Below are 22,978 nucleotides of genomic sequence, written 5' to 3' on the forward strand. Positions count from 1 at the left end.
TCTCTCTATGCATATATTACATGAATATATCAAGGGAAGCATATGTATATCATTATTCATATACATGTATATATTGGAAATAGAATAAATCAAAAGTGTAACACCTAACGAAGAGCACCCCCCCCCCCCCAATCCAAGTGCCTTAAACTTGGACTGTGGACACTTGTTGAATGAAAAACGATGAACAATTTGGTCTCTCTCTTTCTCATAACTTTGTGTGAAAATAATATGGAAATGATGCTACAATTTACTGGTGTCATGGCTACATGCATAGTGGGACATACAAAATCCCTAATATGCAAGACAAACAGTCCACTGAGGAAAAAAAATCATGACTTGCCCTGAGAAAATAAATTTGTCGACATCTAACTCCATGCCAACAATCAAATGCTAAAGCATTGGACTTATCACAATCCCCAATATCTCAAAAAGAGGAAAACGGTCTCCATCTTTGATCTTGAGTTGAGCTATGTAAATTCTACTAATAGCCCCTATCTTGGTGTCAAATAAAAGTTTGAGAAAACATGCGAAATGTGAGAAATGTAATCCAAAACCTAATGAGCCAACAAACATTGTACAAAACAATGAGTACTATCTTCCACTTGACCAATAGCAAAAAAGTAATTGTGTATTACTAGTTAAAGTCTCTTTAGAGATAATCCCCAAAGCTAAACCCTCGATCAATATGCTCCAAATGAAGACCTTCGTTAGAAATGACAATTCAAAACGGCAACTATGTTCCAAGATTTGCCATTGTCTATAATTAAGAGTTACATACCTTCCATTCTTGTTTAGCCTTAGATAATAGCCATCGAAGAGACTCAACAGAGCAACGATACAAGTGATTAATAGTCACTCGTAAATGCCAACGAACCCATGGTTGTTCTTTCGGTTCCTATCATGTATTACTTGAAAAGGTTATGTGTTATGTCATCCATGTCAAAATGAACTAAAGAGTTAAAAGGTTTTTCTGTATTTATTACAATACCCCTGAGTTTCCAAAAATAATCGTTATACCTTCATTGCATATCACTGCGCTAAGAGAAGAAGAAGAGGAAGGGAACGAACCTCACTCAAAAGGCAGCAAAACAGACATGCATGTTGTAAAGAAAGATATTCCTTTTGAGGTAATGTTTAAATGAGTGATGCTCCAATACTTAAGCAATATATGAAATGAAGAGCTCTTGGTTGATTTGCAATACGAGATTTGAATAGGATCCTTGTGCCCTTATGGAATTAAGCAAAGAAGCCTTTGTGACATGGAAAGTGGGGCGTTTTTGAGATAATTTTTACATTACTAATAGTCAATATGATTGTGAAATGTACTGCATTTGATGAGGTTTCAATTCAAGATATAACCTCATGGAATTCACAAATAGTAGGATATGTACACCATGGACATGGGAAGGAAGCACTAAAGAGTTTTGATATCATGCAACACGAGGGTGTTGCTCCAAATTCAATTACCTATGCTTGTATCTTGAAGGCTTGTGGAAGCATCAAACTACTCAGAAAGAGACCAGAAATGCATGCTAGGATCATAAAAGAGGGTTTTCTCAAGAAGAATGTGTTTGTTGGCAATGCTTTGGTGGGCATGTATGTCAAGTGTGGTGAACTCAACAAAGCACAAGAAGTATTTGATGTGCTAACTATCTGGGATGTAGCCTCGTGGAATACGCTTATTGGAGGATATGCCCAACACGGATATGGTGATGAAGCTCTCGATTATTTCGAACAAATGAAAGCTGGAGGGATTTCTCCCAATGCAATTACCTTTGTTTGCATCTTGAAGGCTTGTGGTATCATAGGAGACATTGCAAAAGGTCAAGAAATACATGTAGAGATCGTTAACAAGGGTTTGTTAGGAGAAGATACCATGGTTGGAAATGCATTGATAGACATGTATGCAAAATGTGGAGTGATTCTGAAAGCTCAAGAAGTATTTGATAAGGTTCCTTTTCGGGATACAGTGTCATGGAATGCCCTAATTGCAGGATATGTCCAGCATGGGCATATGAAGAAAGCGATTGAGTGTTCAGAAGAGATGGAAAAAAATGGATTTTCTCCAAATGTGGTAACATTTGGTTGCCTTTTGAAGATATGTGGCACCATAGGAGCAATTAAGAAGGGCCAAGAAATACATGGTGAAATCATAAAAGAAGGTTTACTTGGAAAAGGCATCTTGCTTTGCAATGCTCTAGTGGAAATGTATGCGAAATGTGGTGCACTTTCTGAAGCAAGAGATGTTTTCGAGCAACTTTCTGTGAAGGATGTAGTCTTAAGGACTGCGTTAATTTCTGGATATGCCCAACATGGGCATGGTGAAGAACCTTTGGCTCTTTATGAAAAGATGCAAGATGATGGTGTTGCTCCAACTCCTCTTACCTTTGTTTGCATGTTGAAGGCTTGTGGCAACATTGGTACATGTAATAAGGGTCAAGAAATACATGCAAGGATCGTCACGGAGGGTATGTTGCAAGGAGATATCAGAATTGGCACTGCGTTAGTGGATATGTATGCCAAATGTGGAGAACTTGCTAAAGCACAATACATATTTAATGAGCTTGCAGTTCGAGATGTAGTATCATGGAGTGCATTAATTGCAGGGTTTGCTCAACTTGGAAAGGATAGCAAGGCATTATTCAATGCATTAAACCAAATGTTAGAAGAAGGTATTGAGCCGAATTCAGCATCTTTTTCTAGCATGCTTAAGATGTGTTGTCACTTTGGTTTACTTGATAAGGGCAAATTGGTATTTGAGATAATGATAAAATGGTATGCTATAATTCCTACTGTAGATCATTACACTTGCCTAGTTGACCTTTTTTGTCGTGCCGGACTCTTTGAAAAGGCGGTGGGCGTAACTGAGAGGATGCCATTTAATGGTGACCTTATAATGTGGCATGCTTTGCTAAGTGCTTGTAGAACATGGGAAAATGTGACAGCTGCAAGATTAGCTTTCAAAAATGCAACCCTACTCGATGGAACAGATGTTGCAACTTATATTTCCATGAGTAATATTTATGCAGAGTTCAAGGAACCCTGATGAGCTTCCAGACTTCAGTTTATGGTGGATCACAAGCTAATGGCCCTAAAATTGACCCCGGTTGACTAGTTTATGTGTATAAATCCCCAAATGTAACATGGTACCCTACACTTCTCAGGGGGTAGGTGATAGAATCATATGGTAGTAGCAAAAGAACACATCAAAGTTAATTATTTTAGCAATGAGAAGAGAAAATAATGTTGCACCCAGCACCCAAAATCACCTTGCAATAGCCTAAATGAAGAAGGCACCAGAGGAATGAAAACAATGCAGAACTCAATTGCCTTGTACTATAGCCCGGAGAAACAAAAATATGGGTTTACATATCACTTCTCACTGCCCAATGGGTAAGGCATGAACAATATCGTTGCCTGAAGGTAGTGCTAACAAATCATGCCTCATATCATTAAATAAGTTCCTAATATTTATTATTGTTAACACACAAACAAGCAAATTGACCAAAAATCAAATGAGATATGACTCTCCATGTCAAGGTTTGGTGAAATTTCAATGAAGAGTATTAAGGATAAGAAACGAAAAAGGTGATTCAGATAAAAAATAGCTCCACATATCTTAAATTTATTTCATAGAAGAACAATCAATTAAGGTTGTAGATATAAACTCAAAGCATGTTAATGTAAAAGTTGATATTTGAGAAACTTGATCTTAATTAAGAGAAAAAATGACTAATTTGACATATGTTGACTTTGATCTTTAAGCAATATCACAATTACAAATAGATAACTAGAATTTGGATGATTTTAGGACAATTTAAATGAAACAAATGCCTTTACCTTTAACATGAAAGATCAAATGCATAGGTGGAAAATGGCATTGTTGCTATTACTTTTCAAACATAAATCTTGGTAATGATTGTTAACTCGATTGATACACTTGTTCTTAATTGGACTTCGAATGCACTTATTTTCATAGATCATTGAGTGCAATGACCATAGACTTATACAAGACAAAAACTTAACATGTTAGTTTGTGGATGATCAATTGTGTATGTGTAAATACAAATTTACCCATGGTCATGTGGATCATGGACCAAATTTCTTGACTTTTGACTCTATTTAACCCATCCTAAGGAGAAGGGTCTTTACAATATGAAGAAGCAAATCACATGTTTTTGAGTACTTATGGGTGAGAGAAAGTTGTGTGTAGTGTCATGCATTTCAATGTTGGGAACAAATAACACTTTCATTCATCAATTTTTTGTAACATGCATATCCTTGGGGTAGGACATTTAAGCTGTAACCACTTTAGGACCATCGAGGGTTCAATCTTAGTTAAAATACATATCATTTCTCATAAACCACGTGCCTCAAATTAATGACCTCATTGTCTCTTAACATATTGACTTTCTTGTCCTTTTTGTTACAAACAACAAATCAAACAAAACATACTATCTCTTTGGCATGAAAGGTTTTTCTATCGTGAGGGTACCCTAGAGGCACAAAATGGTTGAGACAAGAGGCAGATAAACAAATAAGAGTATGTTATTTATTGGGTCAACTAATATAAATAGGCTTTTGATATGCAACAAGAATCTCTTCCTTTTACAGTGTGTGCAGAAGCTATGTTTTGTCAAGTTTAGTGCGTATTTGTGTTTTACCCTAGCCCAAGGGCTAAGACTTGGAAAAGGATAACAATGTGAAAGAAAAGAAGAACTTAAATCAAAGTCACATGAGTACCACAACAATGTCACCCTCTGTCCAAACATTTCCCATTGGGACCATACATAGAAAAAGGGACACGTGGGCAAATGCAGAAACAATTGAAGTGTTATTTTAACAAGTTTAGGGATGTTTCATTAGCAAAGATGCTTGAACTAATGGCGTTTTTATGCTGACACTTTTCATAGGCCCATCCAGGAAGAATGGCCATGTGCGTCCACAATTACTTAAATACTACTTCAAATGGCACCTTCGTGATGGAGGTATGTATGTATTTACAACGTTTCTATTTGCTACCAAATAATAAAGAGGTTTGGTGAGGAAATCACGGTCACCGATGGTGCAGAGCACGTTTCGAAAAGGCGTGTGCGATCTGCACCATCCAATCTCTATCCACAAAAAGTGTGCACCTAAAACCTAACCCGGTTTTGACGAGCCTCTGTCACGTCTAACCCATGCAGTGACATTTTCTAACCCAGGCACATCCTACCATGATATTACCAAACCCAAACAATGTCAACCTAACCTAGGCATGTGTACTTTTCCAAACCTAACCCAGTCTTTGTAATTCTATAAACTTAACCCAATCCTTCAAACCTAACCCGACGTCATGGTGCACCTAACCCAGGGACACCTATAGTGTTGCTAAAACCCCCCTTACAAATTTTCACCTAATTTTTGAATTTTTGAAACTTGTTGCACATGCACCCACACCTATACATGAACCTCCCACCTCCACCTGGTAAGTAATTTCTTCTTTTGCTTACCTACATTTATCTTTAGTTAAGGATTTAGGGTGTTATGTTTGCTTCTATGGCTTTTTGATCCAAATGAGCCGGTGGTCAAAGCCGGGCTGGTTTTTGAGCACGGATTTTTTTTGGGATAATGAGCCAACGGTGCAGATTGCACACGGCATTTGAGACGTGTCACCTTCACCGTCCGTGGCCGCGATTTCATCACCAAGCCTCATTATGATATGGTTGGAAATAGAAACGAGGATGTATGTATGTATGTATGTATGTATGCATGCATGTATGAGGGAGTGAATGGAGTGGCAGCAGTGTGAAGTGAGAAGACAAGAGAAGAGAGGGGGTAGAAGTGATTCCTGAATCAAACCCATGTGAACGATGCCCATAGTTATGGGGCTTCTTGGGCACTGCAAATCCCTGTTCGTTTCAACCCTTCTTTTTGCAGGAGGAAGAATGAATCTTAACGTGATGACGATGATCAAACCTCGATGGGTGGTTCAACGAAACCATGGATTCCCTCCCTCTCTCTGCACTTGTGTTGCTGCTTCTCGTCAGCTCCAGAGCAATGTCGGTTTGCAAGATCTTATCATGTTGGGCATTGAGACCAGCTGTGATGATACTGGTGTTGCTGTGGTATGGAAAGCATATGCTCTCTTTTCCCGTCCTCCTAGGCATTGTGTAACATAAGAGTAAGCTATAAAACATGTGTTTGTATGTATATTGCAAAAATATTTATTTCATAGTGTTTATGTGAGTGCATATACCTGTACCATATGTTTATGTGTATGTGTGTAGTATAAGGGCTGTTATTATAGCGAGAGATGGAGAGAGATTATGTTGTGAACCAGGTAAGAGGGGACGGTGAAATTCTTGGCCAAGTTGTTTCATCTCAGGTTAGTAAAAATTTAGCTTACTTGATGATTACGTGTTACTAATTTGAATTTCACTTGTTATTGTAAATATTCTTAGAGTTTTCACTGATTGTATTAGTGAAGTCAGACTTAATGACTCGATATGGAGGCGTGTTTCCCAAAATGGCCCAACAAGGGCATGCCGATGTCATAGATAAGGTCTACTCTTCCTCCATGGAAAAATTCAAGTTGTGTTATTAATTAATATTCCAGACTTATTTTTTCCTTTTTTAAAATGGTGTGTTAATCTACCTTGATTGTATGTAGATGTGTATAATCAATAATAAAAGGAGTAAAAACATGACTTCTCATTATCTCATCTGCACGTTTCACTCTTTCTCTTATACTCACACATTTTCATGCAAAGAAATTTGAACTTACTAAGGATGTCTAATATCTAAAAAGAATAAGAATTAAGGATATATTTATCATATATTTTATTATTGAAGAAGAAACTTTGTATATACATATGAGTCTATGACAATGCACTTAGATGGAATGTGACTAGAAATCCTAGGACAACGTAATCCTAAATGCAGAACCTACTATGGTGGTAGAAGCAAAGTTCATATTAACCAACTGATAGGCTGTGTTATCCATTTAGTGTGTCTTCTTACCTAAATAAAAAATAAAATTTGCTATATTTTACTATACATCTTGTTCTATTGACCTTAAGTCGTAACAGGTTGTGAGTGAAGCTCTCGCACAAGCAAACATAAGTGAATCACGACTATCAGCTGTGGCTGTTACGATTGGCCCTGGGTTGAGTTTATGTCTACGCGGTTAGTATAGTGTCAATTTTACTTCAAATTTTTGTTCAGACTTGTGATTGCTTTCATGAGCTGGGTTTTTCACAGTTGGTGTGAAAAAGGCTCGTTCTATAGCCCGTGCCCATCAGCTTCCTTGGATTGGTATTCATCATATGGAAGCTCATGCACTAGTCACCAGGTTATACTCTATTGTTAGATGTAATATTGTGCTCTATATTAATGCATCGATTTTATCTATTCTAAAACTAATGTATGTGCATATTTGCTGGAAAACTGTCTCATTTCTCTTTGCTTTCAGGTTGAGTGATAAGCAAATCGAATTTCCTTTCTTAGTTCTTCTTATATCAGGTAATTTGAACTTTGACATTACTTATGTAGCTTTTTACAATAACTATTAATGGATTCTTCATCTTTCTACAATTCCTGAATTGCTTACTATTGGAGAGAGCTGTCAGGAGGCCACAACCTTCTCTTGCTAGCTCAAAAGGTTGGAGAATACATACAATTAGGAACAACCATAGATGATGCGATTGGAGAAGCTTATGATAAGACAGCAAGAATGTTGGGTTTAGACTTAGCCCGAGGGGGTGGTCCTGCTGTAGAGGAACTTGCACTCCAGGGTGATTCAAGATCGATCAATTTTTCAGTAAGTCTTGTGAATATCATGAACTACATTAAAATGTTCAAGGATAGGTTCTTATAAGAAAATAGTTTGTCTATATGTTAGGTCCCTATGCAAAATCATCGTGACTGCAATTTCTCCTATGCTGGATTGAAGACGCAAGTCAGGAGAGCAATTGCATTGAAGGCTATGTGAGGTTTCTTATAAGGCCAATATACACCCTACCGTGCTGGATATTTTCTCATGAGAGAGTATCCCTAAGATTTAAAGAAAATGTAAACGTTTTAGGGGTATTTTGGTAAAACCCAAATAGTTAAAGGGCATTTCCCCCGCCCCCTTTTTCTATCGAACTCTAGCTAGAAACTGTATTGTTTCATGTATGTCTTTGTATAAGTGATTCTCAACATTTGAAGGATGAAAGAGTTTTTCGTTACTGCTGAAAATCTTTTGAATTGTGGACTCCAGTGAGCCTGATTCTGTGCATATAAAGGATGCGAGTCCAGAGGATCATCAAATTCGAGCCAACATTGCTGCCTCTTTTCAGGTATTGGCATTTACTTGCCATGAATGGCATTCGTAGCCAAGAATGTATGAACCAATAAGCTTTTGTATAAATTGATTCAAGAGAATTTTCATCATTTGCAATCTAATTTTTTTGCCCGAAATTCTCAAATAGAGGGTGGCTATTCTACACTTGGAGGAAAAGTGCTCCAGAGCTATTGACTGGGCAAAATCAATAAGTCCAATCAAATCTCTGGTACTGCAGTATATTGGTTGTTGATATTTTCCCTTACTTGTACTATTTGTTCACAGTTATTCTTTCCTCAGGTGGTTTCAGGTGGTGTTGCTTCAAATAAAGTTGTCCGCAAAAGGCTTCAGGAACTGGCAGAGAAAAATAATCTTTGCCTTTCTTGCCCCCCTCCGAGCTTGTGCACAGATAATGGTCTCTCTCCTTTCTCCTCTATCTCGCTACATGTGTGTTTTTTTAATGGGTTTATAATCATGAAAATATATACTAGTATGCAGCTCCATATGAGATATTGGGTGATTGGTATCTAATAGGTATTGAGTGTGTTTTGTTTTTGTATTGAGGATGGTCCTATCGTTTAATTTTGCATATGAAGTTATCACATATGAGACAATGAACATATCTTCTAAATACTATTAAAATAATCCTATAATGGCATTCTTATGCTTATAATTGCACATCTTTGTAATGATATGTCAATTTATATTGGCCGTGTTACAGGTGTAATGGTAGCGTGGACGGGAATAGAACATTTTAAACTGGGCAGGATACAAAGGCCTCCACCTATTGATGAACCAGAGGATGTTTATGTAAGTTGGTCAAAATTTCTTTTCACGTTGGAAGAACAACAATCACACATGAATTTGTCAAAATACTTCTTGTGGTGTGAGAATAGTCTCATACATATGAATAAGTTTGCCCAAATATCTTGTGGTATGTAAGAACAAATCACATATGAAAAAGTTCGTAAAAATCTTTTTCACGGGTGTAATGTCCTTCACATATGAAATTTCTCAAAATCCTTCTTAAGTTGTGTAACAGAAATCACACATGAAAAAGTTTTTCAAAATCCATTTTATGGTGTAAGAACAATCAAGGGCATACAAAAATGTTGTTCAAGATCCTTGTGATGGTTTACAAAAAAAATGACGCATACAAATTATGTTTCCTTTTTTCTTCTCATTTCCCTAAACAATGACTTGACACTAAATAATGGGTTGCTTATAGTTGGATTTGAGACCTCGGTGGCAGTTGGGTGAAATCTATGCAGAAGGGCAAAGCAAGGCTCGATCCTTAAAGACATCCCATGTACATCCATCACTTACAGCTGAAGTCCGCTCTAGTTTGCAGCCTCCATCATGAACTATTTTCATCTTGAATTTCCACCCATGTAATCAACCCTCATGCAAGGGTAAAACATATATTCTGATCGTGATTAATTTCAATTATATTTTTTCTAAAAGATTTGTACATTATATTTGAAAGTTCCTAATCCGACGCTAAAAATTATTTTCATGTGGATTTTTATGCAGTAATTATGGTTGAATGTAATGGATTCACTAGTTGGCATCTCATACAAGCACAATCATATTGTTCAATGTAAAGAGACATTGAACACATCTCGCAAGGCATTAAAGCAACAATTAATTCCTGAATCAATAAGAGATTGCCCTCGTAATAAATAGGAATATGCTTATTGCTATGGTGTGTCCTGTTACACAAAGTGGACATCTCTTTGTCAAAATCCACTGATCTATGTATTTGTAACCTCTATGTAATAACAATAGAAAAGACGTTGGATTTATAACTATGGTGATAAGTTCATTCATGGATTGGAACATAGATTGCAATTACAGAGTAAGCCACATGTTCAACCAATCAAAAGCTTTGGTATGATGCTTGTTTGTATTGTGTTTATGTGCTTGTGCTCGCAATGGTGTATGTCCAATCTAGTGGGGTATAAAGGAAAATAAATTAAATGGTGCATAATCAAGATAAACGTAGTGTCACCCTAACAATATTTGGAATGTTTGCTAAATCAATATGCTTGCAAAATTGCCTTGTTGGCACAACATCCTACTAAGGTCTATGTATATTCTTCAAATTTAATTGAATGAAAACATTGTTTAATAGTTTCCATTTGAAGCTTTTAAGCTACTACAAGAACGCACAAAGATCATTGAATCGGTATCTTTAATTCAAGCCAACAAGCAAGAGATTTGTAGTGAACTCTAATTTAGAAATTAAAGCAACGAATTGCTTTGCAAGGTAAACTATTACTTAGTGGTAGACAATGGTTGAAATTAATACTTCTTGTTTACAAATGTGTTAGGTCAATGTGTCATAGGATAGGAAGCTTACATTGAAATTCACACCCAAACTCATCAATAACCTAATATTGTAAGCAATGTAGAGGAGGCTAAGACAAACAATGTTTGAAAATAAGATTGTTCTTATAGAACAACTGTTTTTAGGTTAAATTGTCATAAATAGGAAGCTTATCAATAACCTAATATTGTAAACAAACAAGCAAAGGCTAGGGAAAAAAAGAAGCCCAAAGTGCTCATATCCAACATATATAACATATAGCATTGATTCATGATGTCCAGAAATGCAATCTCTACAAATCGATACATTTTTTGTTTTGCATCTTGTAAAATAGCGACTTAAGTTGGAGGTACAAAATAAAAGCCTTAACACACACACACGTGTATGTGTGTATGGGTTAAAATGTAGTTTGACATACATATATGTATGTATGGACTTTGGTCTTTAATAGAAAAGAGTGTGTGGTTAGGCATCCAAGATCTAATTTGCTGGTCTCTGGCCCGAGTACAAGCTAAGGGGTTTGTCTCAAGCCCAATTGGCTCATTATTGTGATCATGTTTGATCAAATGGCCATCCCCGAGCTATGGGCACGTCTCTGGCCGAACTGAGTCTAGAGTATGGTCAACCATACGCCCATTCACGAACTAATGGAAGTCCCGATCCCATCTCTTGGCTTGCAATGGTTGTATTACCTGACGAACCCACATTTTGGCCTAATATTTTAATTCATGCTATGGAAAAAGGGAGAACAAAATCTGATCAGATGTTGAATTGCTCATTGTGAGCAGACCATTGAAAACCCAAAAATGGAACAGGATTAATTGTTTCTTCTTCACTGATTTCTATATAGTTCGTCTGTGACCAATGGAAACATCAGCGCAGAAGCAATGATGGAAAAGAAAGGAATTGCTATGGAATTGGAATTGCTATGGAAACCTCACAATCCAAGCCATAAGGTATGCAAAACTTCATCACTTTCTGTCAAATGATACAATTTGTGTATTCTATTTATTTATTAAATTTCAAAGTTCAGTGTATTCATTAACATGATTCTTCAATATTCAAGCAGAAAAGTGCTCATAAGCTTCTTTGGAGTCACAGTTGCGTCAATCCTTATTGGGTCCAGGAGGCTCTAAAACCGAAAAGATCAAAAAAAGGACGTGTCAGTTATATGAGAAAGAGATTAATCCATTTAAAGGCAAAAAAAACAGAGGACAAAATGGAGGAAAAATTGTTTATTTTCAGGGAAAGCAATGTGCAGAATGATGATGATGAGAGTTTGGGCGGTCCTGATTCTCTTATCGGTTTACTCAAATCTTGTGCGAGAAAAAAGGATATTCATAAAGGAACCCTAATCCATGCTGATATTGCCAAAAGAGGGATTCTTAAAAGGGATGTTTTAGTCGGCAGCACTTTAGTATATATGTACGCCAAATGTGGGAAACTTGCGAAAGCTCAAGGAGTATTCGATGAGCTCCCAATTAGAGATATAGTATCATGGAACATATTGATACTTGGATATGTTGAGCATGGATATAGTGAAGAAGCACTGAATGCTTTTCAACATATGCAACGGCATGATGGCCTTTCTCCTAATGCAATAACATTTGTTTGCATCTTGAAAGCATGTGGCCACCTAAGAGCAATGGAGAAAGGGCAAGATATACATGTCGTGCTTATGAAAGATGGTTTGCTTAAAAATAATATATTGGTTGGGAATGCATTGGTAGATATGTATGTGAAATGTGGTTCACTTGGAAAGGCAAAAGAAGTGTTTGATGATCTTCCATTCCGAGATGTAGTGTCCTGGACTATGCTAATTGCAGGATATACCCAACATGGATACGGTGAGGTAGCATTGAAATGTTATGAATGTATGAAACAAGAGGGTGTTGAACCAGATGAAATTACATTTCTTTATGTGTTGAAGGCTTGTGGTAGCGTAGGAGCTGTTGATAAAGGCCAAGAAGCCCATGGTGAGATCATAAGCAAAGGGATATTGAACAAAGATGTCTTTCTTGGAAATGCATTGGTTGATATGTATACAAAATGTGGCGATCTTGCAAGAGCACGACATGTGTTTAATAATCTTGAAGTTAAGAATGTAATATCCTGGACTACATTAATCACAGGGTATGCTGGATGTGGCCTTTGCTATAGAGCAATACACTGTTTTCAAGACATGCAACGTAGTGGTCTTCAGCCAGATGAATTTACCTTAGTTTGCATTTTGAAGGTTTGTGGCAAGATAGGAGCAATTGACCGGGGCCAGGAAATACATGCTGAGATTGTGAAACAAGGGCTCTTGAGGAGATCAAGCATTTCTCTTGGAAATGCATTGGTTGAAATGTACGCTAAATGCAATGCCCTTGAAAATGCGCATCTAGTCTTCAATGAGCTTTCTAGTCGCAATTTATTGACGTGGAATGCACTAATTTCAGGATACGTTGAACATGGTTATGGTGAGAAAGCAATGCATTTTTATGAGCTTATGCGAAATGAGGGTCTGATTCCAAATGCAATGACTTTTATTTGTATCTTGAAGGCATGTGGAAGTATGGGTGCAACTTCCGTAGGCCAACAAATACACGAAGAGATGATAAATATGAGATTATTAGAGATAGATAATCTAGTAGTTGGAACTGCCTTGATAGATATGTACGTCAAGTGTGGTTTTGTTGCAAAAGCACAAGAAGTATTTGATGAACTCCCAATTAAGGACACAGTCACTTGGACCATGTTACTTTCGGGATATGCTCAGCTTGGAAAGCATGATATTGTATTCAATTCATTAGACAAAATGATGAGAGAGGAAGGTATACGTCCAGATTCAATGACATTCTCCATTGTGCTAAACACATGTTGTCATTCAGGATTACTGCATGAAGGCCAACTATACTTTAAGGCTATGAACAAATGTTATGGTGTTAGTCCAACTATAGAGCATCATAGTTGCATGATTGACCTTTTTGGACGAGCCGGATGCTTTGACGAAGCGTTAGGAATGATGAAAGAGATGCCTTTTCATGCAGACCTGACATTGTGGCATATTTTGTTGGGTGCTAGTAAAAAATGGGGAGATGAAAAAATTGGAAGGTTTGCTTTTGAGAATGCAATCCAGATGAATAAAAACGATGATGTGGCATATGCATGTATGAGCTACATTTACGCAGGTGGACATGCAAAAGCAGGAATAGAAATTCAATGAGAAATATACTAGAAGCCATAGATTGTTGAGTTATAAAACAACGATGTTATGGAAGCATTACTGTGTTGTAACTTAAACTTCTTTGAGAAAGAAGAAAGAAAGATATATTAACTTCTTCTAAGGCCAAATTTAACCCATGAGACAATTGGTGTACAACAAAATGGGGTTTTTATCCAATCATCAGAACTGATAATAATAATAATAATAAGATAATATCTATGAAGACATGAATTTTGCAAAGGTTCTGTTTTAGGACACAATTTGATTGAAGGACTTGCATACCTACCTCTTTCCAACAATATCAAGGATCCAAGGATATTATTTTGAGTTCAATTAAACCTGTCTAACTACCTCTAAGAAAACAAGCACTTAATGAATGCATTTGTTTACACACGTTATTCATATGATGTCATCATAATATTCATGTCATATTTCTAGTGATGACATGTTTGAGATGCTAAATCAATTCCACATTCAATGTAACAAACATTTGTAACATTGAAGATATATCAAGGACTACTGTGATCATCACTTATTTATTAGGATCAATCATGACTTTTCCACTCACTTTCAATGAAATATTAAAGTATTAAATGATGTATATCATTGAAAAAAATTAATGATCCCAATTGAACATTCAATCCAAGCTTGGAACTATTGTCGATAAAGATATTTAATATCAAAATATGAGTCTTCTCTCTTTCACTGCCACTTGACTCAAAAATAGATCCTACGCAACCAATCAAACAAAAGATACAGTATTCTGCAACGACGACGTGATATACACCACTTACATTGCTTTTCATATTTACTTCGAGCTTCAAAGCAAATAGCAAATAGCTATCATCTATCAGTTTAGCTATTACAATAAGATACAATGTACTTACTGATTTACACTGTATAAATGTTTATTTCAATATAAGAATAGGATGATCTCAAGAACTGAAAGGCTTTTGAGGCTCAGTTAAATACAGGTGGTAGAATGCTAAGGATTATAAAATCAACAAATGGAGAGTTGGTTATGCCTCCATCTCCAGAGATCTGGAATGAACGGTTATATTATCAACATTAACATCAAAGCTTAGCAGACATGAGACTTTGATGAGAGGCTTCCTAAAATATTTTCAGCTGCCTCCTTGATGCTGTTGAAATCCATGTTTATGTATCTCCCCCTGACAGTACCAAGGAATAGCTAAGTTGATTATTTAAACAAACATCTGCTGCAATATCCAACAACTTTTACTTAACTGATACATATTTAGTACCTAACACACGCGCGCGTGCACACACACACACACATGTTATAGAGATACAGTGACAGTGCTTAACCCATCCACCTTTTCGTTTTAGTCATGAGAACATTTACCAGAAGTGATTCTGGGACCATATACTCGAAGGATAAGCAGGACTTGAGATCCCGTGAAAGATTCTCGCAATAGATCTGCTGCTAAAGCTTTGGGATGAGTTGTTCTGTAAGAATACCTGCATGAATTTCCCTAAATTTAGTGTGCTCAAAATGAGAAAGTCATATTGACATCAACCCAACGTGGGATCAGAACTGATCTGCAAAATCACACATTCCACATGGGAGGACCATTTTTAAAAACAATAGTTTTACTTTTGATGCGGATATCAATGAAGTTAATATGGGCATCAAGTCAAAAAACTGGCACTGCAAATCAATATGATCAGTCTCAGGTGTGTGCACTTAGGCATATGCAAACAAATTAAAAAGTTAAGGACCTATATCCTAGATTTTAAGCAGATACTAATAAATGCTAGGATACCAAATAACTAAATGCAATCAGCTTTGCCATTGTGGAGTAGGAGCAAAATGGCAATGTTACCTTGATGTCAGCTTTTAAGAACGAGCTGTAGACAAAGTCCAAAAGAAATTGTTTTCAGTTGTGTATATATATATTGTGCATACGTAATATAAGATTAAAAGTTAAATTTTTTGTTGTGCAACAAAGCACCTGTTATGTTTGACAATGTCTGGTACTTTGCACTGTGTGTATTCTTCCTCTGACTCGAAGTAGCGTTCCACTGTCTCTTGCAAGTAAGATTCTGATGATGTGACTTCTTTGCTGGTTAAGCTACTGGCAGTTTGAAAAATAAAATCTAACTTCTTCACCTGGAAACGACCAAACAGTGAATTTAAAACACTACAACAGCATCTGAATCCCTAAAGAAAAATACAATGGGAAGGTTTACCCTAAACAATAAAGAAATATTGGGCTCTTGCAAATTTTTCACAAATCTTATCTTCAAATTGCAAACCTTCGTCCCTATTGTTTTCCCTGAATTGGGCATGAGAAATTTTACCTTCAGAAACTCCATTCTGGAAAATCGTTCTCTGATTTCGAATGCCAATGCATCCAAATCTGCAGGAACTTGGAGAATATAAAAGCATAATGCAGGAGCTTTAAGAGTGAAAGAAACCTCTCCTGTCACCTGTACAAATAGGAAGATTCACAAGGCTTCGCAGGCAATGAGTATAGAATACACAAAAGAAAACAAATAATATATCTTTTATGATGAAAACCTGAAGTTGTTGGAGCTGCTGCTGTAGATTCTGCAGCTTCAGACCCATGTGATTGGCTACAGCAGGCAATTCAAAGTTGTATTCCCCACGCTTTTCCTGGCTTCTGTTCACATCGAAGAAGAAACCTATGATTCTCACATAGAAACCAAATGATATCATATACAACCAAACAAATTTCAGCACAAGATTTACTTCTTCAAAATTGCATCAACCAAGAGGCTATTCCTAGCCATTTGAATGGGCGAACTCTGAGGTTAAACAGGAAGAGTAAAGATTAAGCATAAGATGAAGCAGAAATGCTATATAAAAACTGGAATAATCAGATGTAACCTTGTGAAACTGCAATGTGCACATAATCTTATGCTCAGGAAGGACAGATACATATTGCCTATCAACTTCTAGGTATGATAAAGTAGTCACCAGTACCTGCAAGAAAGGTTAGTTCAAATGACATAAGAAAACTGTATTGTAGAGCAATTACTAGAGAGCACAAGATTCGTGTTATTTTGCGAGCCCAAAAGTCTGAAACAATTTAAAGACTTAATATATTGTGTGTCCCTAACAAAGTGACCACTGAAGGAAAAAAAATACGAGCATGTATTTTATATACTTGGCTGTACCTCCATTTTCAGATCCAAATCCTTTGTTGCAGATTCAATCAGGATTGATTTTATCCAATTGGAAGTATTCTCCAGAGAGGTTTCTAAGAAAATCTTGGATAACAAGTTTTTGATTGCTAATACATCGACATTCTCGCTGAACAAAAATAAAGCAAATATACATTGATTGATTTGTCTAGAGTGAAATGCATTCCTAGTTAGATGGAGTCTAGCATTAAGCACATGCAATCAAAGAACCTGAAAGCCAAACTCCGCAATTTTAAGTAATTACTGTCATCCACAAATATGTGACAGTGAGCAGGGGTTCCATTGCGTCCTGCACGACCTGTTTCCTGTGAATTAAAAAAGAAGATCGTTTCAGTAGTTATCCATAAAAAAATTATAGATTTAATCACTGCAAAAAAATATCTTTACCTGCATGTAGTGTTCCAGACTGTTTGGTAATCCATAGTGAATCACCTGGTACCAATCAAGTGCAATTGAATACATAATTTCACAAGAAAAATAATGAAGTTGACAATTCATACTGTATAAATTTTTTGACTATCGAGCTCTTTAGCATGTTTAAATTCACAAAGTATTAAGATTATATGGGTAAGCTGCTGACGTGTTACGTACCGCATTCACATCACTCTTATCAAGACCAAGCCCAAAGGCAACAGTTGCCACAACCTACAAAGGCAGTTAAACTATATGCTCAACAAATGGATACACTCTCTTCTGTATGGCAAACATTTCATCAACAAATTTTTCTAGAATGAGGTTTGTTTACCACTCGTAATTTGTTACTGCAAAAAAGCTCCTGTGTTCGCTTCCTTTCTGCTGGGTTCATCCCTCCATGATAGCTCTATTCCAAAATAATAACATTGCCAATATTACACCACCAAATATAAGACCACGGGGATTTATGTAAATTTACAAATTACACTACCTTAGCATCAATCCCATTATCTTGCAGAACGAGGCTAACGTTTTCTGCTTCCATCTGCAATGAATAATCATGCATCTCCAGTTATAATATAACCAACAAGAGACCATAGAGACATGAACAATTCTGACATAACAGGCAAGCAATAACATACTTAAGCTTACACATACAAAATCAACATTGTTCGCTATTTTATATAATTGCAAAATTTATCAATAAATAGGGCTTCTAAGCATTACAACAGGTGATTTCTCAGGCAGATCAAATCTAGAGACAGAAAGAACTAGAAGAACATGATATACCACCTGAAAATTACAGTAAACAATAATGCTTCTTGCATCTTTGAATGGAGATGACTGAAAAAGCGAAAGAAGATCTTTGTATCTACAAAGTTCAGAAAATTAGCATAATTCTGAGAGCATAAATAAGGATCAGCAGGGGATAATCAGAAAAAAATAAAGCTTAAATTGCACCTGGTAGTACTTCGAGATGCAGTGCATAGAAGGTTTTTCCTCACAGGAGAAGTTTGTATCTTATTGGTGTGTGGAATAGAAAGTGAGTCCATAATTGTATCTATAGTTCTCTTACTTGCAGTGGCTGTCATGGCAAGTATACAATTTAAATGAAGTCTCTGTTGTAAAATAATTCCAAGCCTATAATAGGACGGTCTGAAGTTGTGAGACCTGACACAAAATAGGCAGAAAATTTTAAGAGCAGTTTTATCTGGAGAGAAAAAGAAGAGCATTTGCAAGTACAAAACAAATAGCTTACCATTCAGATAGGCAATGTGCTTCATCCACAACAGCTAAAGAAATGCAAGGTAGGCTTTGGAGTATGCACAAAAATTCTTCACACATCAAACGTTCAGGAGAAACAAATAATACCTGATCAAACACATCACAACAGGATAAAGATGAAAAGAGAACTTGGATTGAAGGATTTCAATTATGAGGCCAGAACTGACCTTCAATTCACCTGAACGTAGCCTATCTAAAATTGATGAGTACTCCCTTGAGGTCTGCATAATACAGAATAACTTTGCTCAGGAACAAAAGTGTCGAGCATTTTCCAGAAATTTTGACCATACATTCTCATGACAGTAACTGCCATACCCTTGATGTAGTACTAATGACCTATAGCTTACTTGAAACTATCTACAAAAGAATGTGCTTGACTGTTTGCACTGTTTGCAACAATCTTCATTCATGAGCTTCCAGAGGGTTCAATTTGAACCCCACGTTGTACTTCAGGGGGGAATTTTGAGTTCAATACAAACTCAGGTTTTTTCACATGTTGCAAAAAATGCTATATATATATATATATATAAGTAGCTAATTATGTACAAATAATTTATGTAACATTTTTAGGATCTGTATTCAAATTTTAACATCATTGAACAACCCAATTTTCAGTATGAAACATTACAAATTGAGCTTCAAATAATAAATTTGAGGTTAGCAAACACCTGTGTTGAGCTTAAAAAAGCTCCTGGCAGAAGTGAAGGAAGATGCTGAAGTTGATCAATCATAACAGCAATTAAGGGGCTGACAACCAAAGTTAGGCCAGGAAGAAGAAATGCAGGTAACTGAAAATAAAAGTCATGAATCATATCAGACCAGTACAGGAAAGAAAGATTATGAAAATCTTCTCCAGTTAGAAGTAACCTGATAGCTTAATGATTTCCCAGCACCTGTGGGGAGCATAAGCATGGTAGATTCTCCTCTCAAGATTCGTTGAATTGTTTCAAGTTGACCTGGTCGAAATGATTTGAAACCGAATACAAACTTTAGAACCTTCAGAAGATTATTTTCTGTGGGATTCTGAAAGGCTTCTGTCGCATAATCAGGAGTTGAACCATGAATGTGGTCTATTCCTGTGGCTTCATGTTTTGATTTTCTATGGGAGTTTACCAGATCATTACCAGATTTCTCTTCTAAAGCATTCCCGTCCATGTCATAAACATTTGTATCTTCAGAACATTGTTCAAATTCATCTGCTTTCTTATCAAGATTGTTTCTGGGTTTCCTCTTATATGATTTGAATTTATAGCGTTTAAATCTCTTTGAGCTTGCATTCACAAATCTGTGTGATTTGTTGCCTCTTTTACCAATATTCAACTTCACAAAGTTCTCCCTTGTGCCTAATTTCTTCCTCATGTGAGGACCTTTTTGTACCGTATTCCAGTTTATGAATTCCACAGTGGAATTACACTTTTTAGAAGTATTTTTTGCTACTTTCTGAAGTTTATTTCTATCTATACCATTATCCTCTTCCAAAATGGCTTCAGACTTAGTGACTTCTGTTGGCTGTCTCTTTGTGGATGTCCTTTTCATTTCCCTTGGTTTACCGAAGTCAATAGGAGAGATAGATTCTTCAATTGCACGTTCAATTAAGACAGATTTCTTTCCCGAAATGGGCAGCCCTTTCGAGGATAACAGCTTCCTCAATGAAACCACTGTCATTTCTTCTAGGCATGCTTGAAGAGTAGCCTCAGGGGCGCTGTCACAAGTGTCTGAGCTTAAATTGGGATTCGCTGTACTGATGACTACAGAGAACGATCTAGTGAATACAGGACCAGGGACAGAAATGCTATTCAACATGTCATCATCTTGTTCCCTAATCGAAGCTTCCTGCTGTATGGATTGTTTTTCTATATTGAATTCTTTTCTCTTCTCAGAGACGCTTTCATGTGTAGATTGGTCACTCAATGATATAGCAGTAACACTTAGTTGTTTAGGACAGTCAGAAGTTGCATCACTTTGCTGTTCAAAAGAAGGATTGCTTTGCAAAATGCTAGGGGTTAGACTCTCATCACCAGCACTTTCCATGCATACAATTTGGTTTGTATTGATATCATATCTGCCTGATTCTTTTGAAAGAATGGTTCTAGTATGTGGCTTTGCTGAGTTCCTGAAAGATGATACACAGTTGAGAAAAAAACCAGCAGGTATATTTTCTGCCTCAAAGTTCTCTTTGTCAACAATCTCTCCATGTCTCCGCAATTTAATCGTAAAACCAAGTTTCGATACTTGGTGGCCAAGCAAGGCCTGAGATGCAGCAGCATCATTGTCACCAGCCCTATCCACCTTTTCTTCTTGAAAAAGCTTAAGCTCTTGAGCAACATTGCCTTCTTGAAATGCATTACCCTCTGGAAAAACTTTGCTGTCTTGGAAAAAGTTTCCTTCTAGAAATGAACTGCCTTCTTGAGAAACCTTTTCTACGATTGGTGGGCTGTTGTTAATCTCACATAGGGCAGGCCTATTATTCTTTGATGCATTTATGTTCAAGTTGCGAGCACATGTTTGTGGCTTTGTGAACTTAGATGAGATCTCATCGTTCATACATATAGATGTTTTCTTTCTTGGAGGTGTTGCTGAAATATGAGAACCTTCAGATTCGTCTGAAGATTCTCCACCATTACTTAGACGTATTGAAGAGGGTTTATTGTTACAATAATCATACACATCTTGGAAATCTCTCTTTTTCCTTTCAGGAAAGCTTTCCTAGCAAAGTACATGAAATGCATTCCAGGATGGGCAAAATTAATAATAATGATATAATCCTAAATACGTAAATAAGATTTAGAACATGCGTAGAACTAAAACATAATATTCACCTTTTGGTTACTTTTGTTTTTCATTTGGTGCTTGAGACAGGCATACGTCCTATAACGATTATCTGAAAATGAGCGTGTATAAAAAATGAGTAAAGGACGAAGGAAATCGTAGATATTTATGACAAATCTTATAAGAAAAAGACATGATCTAGGCGCTTGTTTGATGGATATCGATGAAAATGTTAGGAAACAAAAGTTCGGGAATACAGTTGCATACAATAAATGCAGTGAACAACAACGGTAGCTATGAGAAATTACATGAAGAAACATGGGAAAACTAAAGAAATCCTAGGTCGTCTTGATAGGAAGACTTCCAAGCTTATTTTGATTGAGAAAATAATAGAGAAACAAATTTCAGTTGCAACTGATAAGGACTTGGCGGCACAGAGACAGACAATGTGGACTATCTGAATTTTTTTCATGACGGGATGAAGGAAGAAAGATTTCCAAACAGATGATGAATTATTCGTGCAATAAGATAAATACAAAACTGACGTACACAGAAAGATTTGAATGAAAAAATGTATCCATCTCACAAATTAATAAATGAACCCTTGAAGTATTGATTCAATCCGAAAAAGAGAGATCTGAAACACACAGACAGAAATGGATCCAGGAATACATGGAGTTCATGAAAGCATGTAGGAAATTTGCAGAAATGATTATCTGACTACATGAGAATGATTTCAAAAAGAAAGGATAGTAAAGGATCTATGACAGCTGTGAAATCTCCGAAAGAATAGCAGTAGAGAAAACATCGAATCAACGGAGAGAGAGAGAGAGGAAGAGATACAGATGGAAGGGGAGGCTGATTTAATGTCATCTTTGGCGGGAGATCGTCCGTTCAAGCGAACAAAGCTTCGTTCCCAGTCTTTGAGCTCCTGCCTGATCTTCTTGAATGCAGACGAAGAAGAAGAGGAAGAGGAAGAAGCCATAGCCATCGCCGTAGGCACAGCCAACTCACTCTTTCTACGCTTTCTCACTCTCCTTCTCTTCTCTGCGTCGTCGTGAATTCAGTCCACATCCATATCCATCGTAACCATAGCCTTTGCCCGCAACTCTTTTTGGGCCTCGAAAACGCGGGAAAACCCAAAATACAAGTTTTGCAGAATTCCACCGTCCACGATCAAAAGAAATAATACTTTTTCAATTTTTGTATGTATTATTAGAATTAATTTACCCTAGTTCTAAGTTATCCAAACTGATTAAAGCCTTCAAGGGTTTGGGAACCGGTTTAACCAAGAACGATTCGGTTCGGCTTGAGCCATCTCAAACTGAGCTCAACCCGGTAAAGGAAGCTCAAGCTTGAACCGAACCGCCAAACTGTTAAAACGGTTTAACGGCTCACTTTAGGCTTGAATTGAGCGGGTGCCAACTCCTAGTGGGTCTCAGAGGGTTGGGTTGGATTGAGCCAAAACGGAAGCTTC

At 36.7% G+C, this 22,978-nt stretch overlaps 4 protein-coding genes across 8 annotated transcripts; 3 read left to right on the forward strand and 1 right to left on the reverse strand.

Annotated features, from left to right (window-relative positions):
- Nucleotides 1–1,106: 1,106 nt before the first annotated feature.
- LOC147870288 (pentatricopeptide repeat-containing protein At2g03380, mitochondrial-like) lies at nt 1,107–3,498 on the forward strand. Its single transcript, XM_087338524.1, has one exon. The coding sequence runs from the start codon at nt 1,310–1,312 to the stop codon at nt 3,044–3,046; it is 1,737 nt and encodes a 578-aa protein (XP_087194650.1). The 5' UTR covers nt 1,107–1,309; the 3' UTR covers nt 3,047–3,498.
- A 2,279-nt stretch (nt 3,499–5,777) lies between these two features.
- On the forward strand, nt 5,778–9,977 carry GCP1 (glycoprotease 1). 3 transcript variants are annotated; one of them, XR_015532076.1, is made up of 14 exons: nt 5,778–6,107; nt 6,323–6,367; nt 6,470–6,544; nt 7,071–7,167; nt 7,243–7,333; nt 7,454–7,503; nt 7,611–7,801; nt 7,883–7,968; nt 8,243–8,321; nt 8,454–8,534; nt 8,606–8,720; nt 9,027–9,115; nt 9,534–9,737; nt 9,839–9,977. XR_015532076.1 is itself a non-coding variant. In XM_087338644.1 (13 exons), exons 1-13 carry the CDS (start codon nt 5,853–5,855, stop codon nt 9,666–9,668), a joined length of 1,389 nt encoding a protein of 462 aa, XP_087194770.1. In that variant the 5' UTR covers nt 5,778–5,852; the 3' UTR covers nt 9,669–9,768. The 3 variants fall into 3 exon arrangements, 2 of the variants coding, with proteins under 2 accessions (XP_087194770.1, XP_087194775.1); XM_087338644.1 differs by lacking the exon at nt 9,839–9,977 and having other exon boundaries at nt 9,534–9,768; XM_087338649.1 differs by lacking the exon at nt 9,839–9,977 and having other exon boundaries at nt 6,013–6,107; nt 6,465–6,544; nt 9,534–9,768.
- A 1,245-nt stretch (nt 9,978–11,222) lies between these two features.
- Nucleotides 11,223–13,885, forward strand: LOC147870290 (pentatricopeptide repeat-containing protein At5g16860-like). Of its 3 annotated transcripts, none has more exons than XM_087338659.1 (2): nt 11,223–11,590; nt 11,683–13,885. In XM_087338659.1, exons 1-2 carry the CDS (start codon nt 11,522–11,524, stop codon nt 13,840–13,842), a joined length of 2,229 nt encoding a protein of 742 aa, XP_087194785.1. In that variant the 5' UTR covers nt 11,223–11,521; the 3' UTR covers nt 13,843–13,885. The 3 variants fall into 3 exon arrangements, with proteins under 3 accessions (XP_087194785.1, XP_087194787.1, XP_087194795.1); XM_087338661.1 differs by having other exon boundaries at nt 11,224–11,590; nt 11,668–13,883; XM_087338669.1 differs by having other exon boundaries at nt 11,224–11,590; nt 11,736–13,883.
- A 785-nt stretch (nt 13,886–14,670) lies between these two features.
- Nucleotides 14,671–22,594, reverse strand: LOC147870291 (DEAD/DEAH box RNA helicase family protein). The gene is made up of 22 exons (XM_087338655.1): nt 22,345–22,594; nt 21,552–21,613; nt 19,600–21,438; nt 19,401–19,520; nt 18,900–18,953; nt 18,707–18,819; nt 18,409–18,618; nt 18,241–18,319; nt 17,939–17,992; nt 17,780–17,854; nt 17,626–17,679; nt 17,422–17,466; nt 17,245–17,339; nt 17,008–17,143; nt 16,718–16,813; nt 16,580–16,635; nt 16,388–16,490; nt 16,168–16,296; nt 15,819–15,976; nt 15,690–15,714; nt 15,209–15,324; nt 14,671–15,014 (listed from the first exon to the last, which is right to left on the reverse strand). Exons 1-22 carry the CDS (start codon nt 22,490–22,492, stop codon nt 14,924–14,926), a joined length of 3,858 nt encoding a protein of 1,285 aa, XP_087194781.1. The 5' UTR covers nt 22,493–22,594; the 3' UTR covers nt 14,671–14,923.
- Between the last annotated feature and the right edge of the window lie 384 nt (nt 22,595–22,978).

The sequence above is a fragment of the Azolla caroliniana genome, unplaced genomic scaffold (genome assembly GCF_043228905.1).
Source record: "Azolla caroliniana isolate FFs.n. ecotype wild unplaced genomic scaffold, voAzoCaro1.0.p SCAF_1, whole genome shotgun sequence".
In the NCBI taxonomy this organism is placed as follows: Eukaryota; Viridiplantae; Streptophyta; class Polypodiopsida; order Salviniales; family Salviniaceae; genus Azolla; species Azolla caroliniana.

What these genes read in the sequence shown, in the direction of transcription:
- LOC147870288 (XM_087338524.1), top strand. Translation starts at nt 1,310, where the DNA reads ATGATTGTGAAATGTACTGCATTTGATGAGGTTTCAATTCAAGATATA.
- GCP1 (XM_087338644.1), top strand. Translation starts at nt 5,853, where the DNA reads ATGCCCATAGTTATGGGGCTTCTTGGGCACTGCAAATCCCTGTTCGTT. An exon ending in GTTGAGTTTATGTCTACGCG is followed by an intron (nt 7,168 to 7,242) that starts GTTAGTATAGTG and finishes GGTTTTTCACAG; the next exon opens with TTGGTGTGAAAAAGGCTCGT. An exon ending in CTTAGTTCTTCTTATATCAG is followed by an intron (nt 7,504 to 7,610) that starts GTAATTTGAACT and finishes GAGAGCTGTCAG; the next exon opens with GAGGCCACAACCTTCTCTTG.
- LOC147870291 (XM_087338655.1), bottom strand. Translation starts at nt 22,492, where the DNA reads ATGGCTATGGCTTCTTCCTCTTCCTCTTCTTCTTCGTCTGCATTCAAG. An exon ending in GGAAATCATTAAGCTATCAG is followed by an intron (nt 19,521 to 19,599) that starts GTTACTTCTAAC and finishes TTTTATTTTCAG; the next exon opens with TTACCTGCATTTCTTCTTCC. An exon ending in CCAGAATGGAGTTTCTGAAG is followed by an intron (nt 15,977 to 16,167) that starts GTAAAATTTCTC and finishes GGTCGTTTCCAG; the next exon opens with GTGAAGAAGTTAGATTTTAT.
- LOC147870290 (XM_087338659.1), top strand. Translation starts at nt 11,522, where the DNA reads ATGATGGAAAAGAAAGGAATTGCTATGGAATTGGAATTGCTATGGAAA. An exon ending in CTCACAATCCAAGCCATAAG is followed by an intron (nt 11,591 to 11,682) that starts GTATGCAAAACT and finishes ATTCATTAACAT; the next exon opens with GATTCTTCAATATTCAAGCA.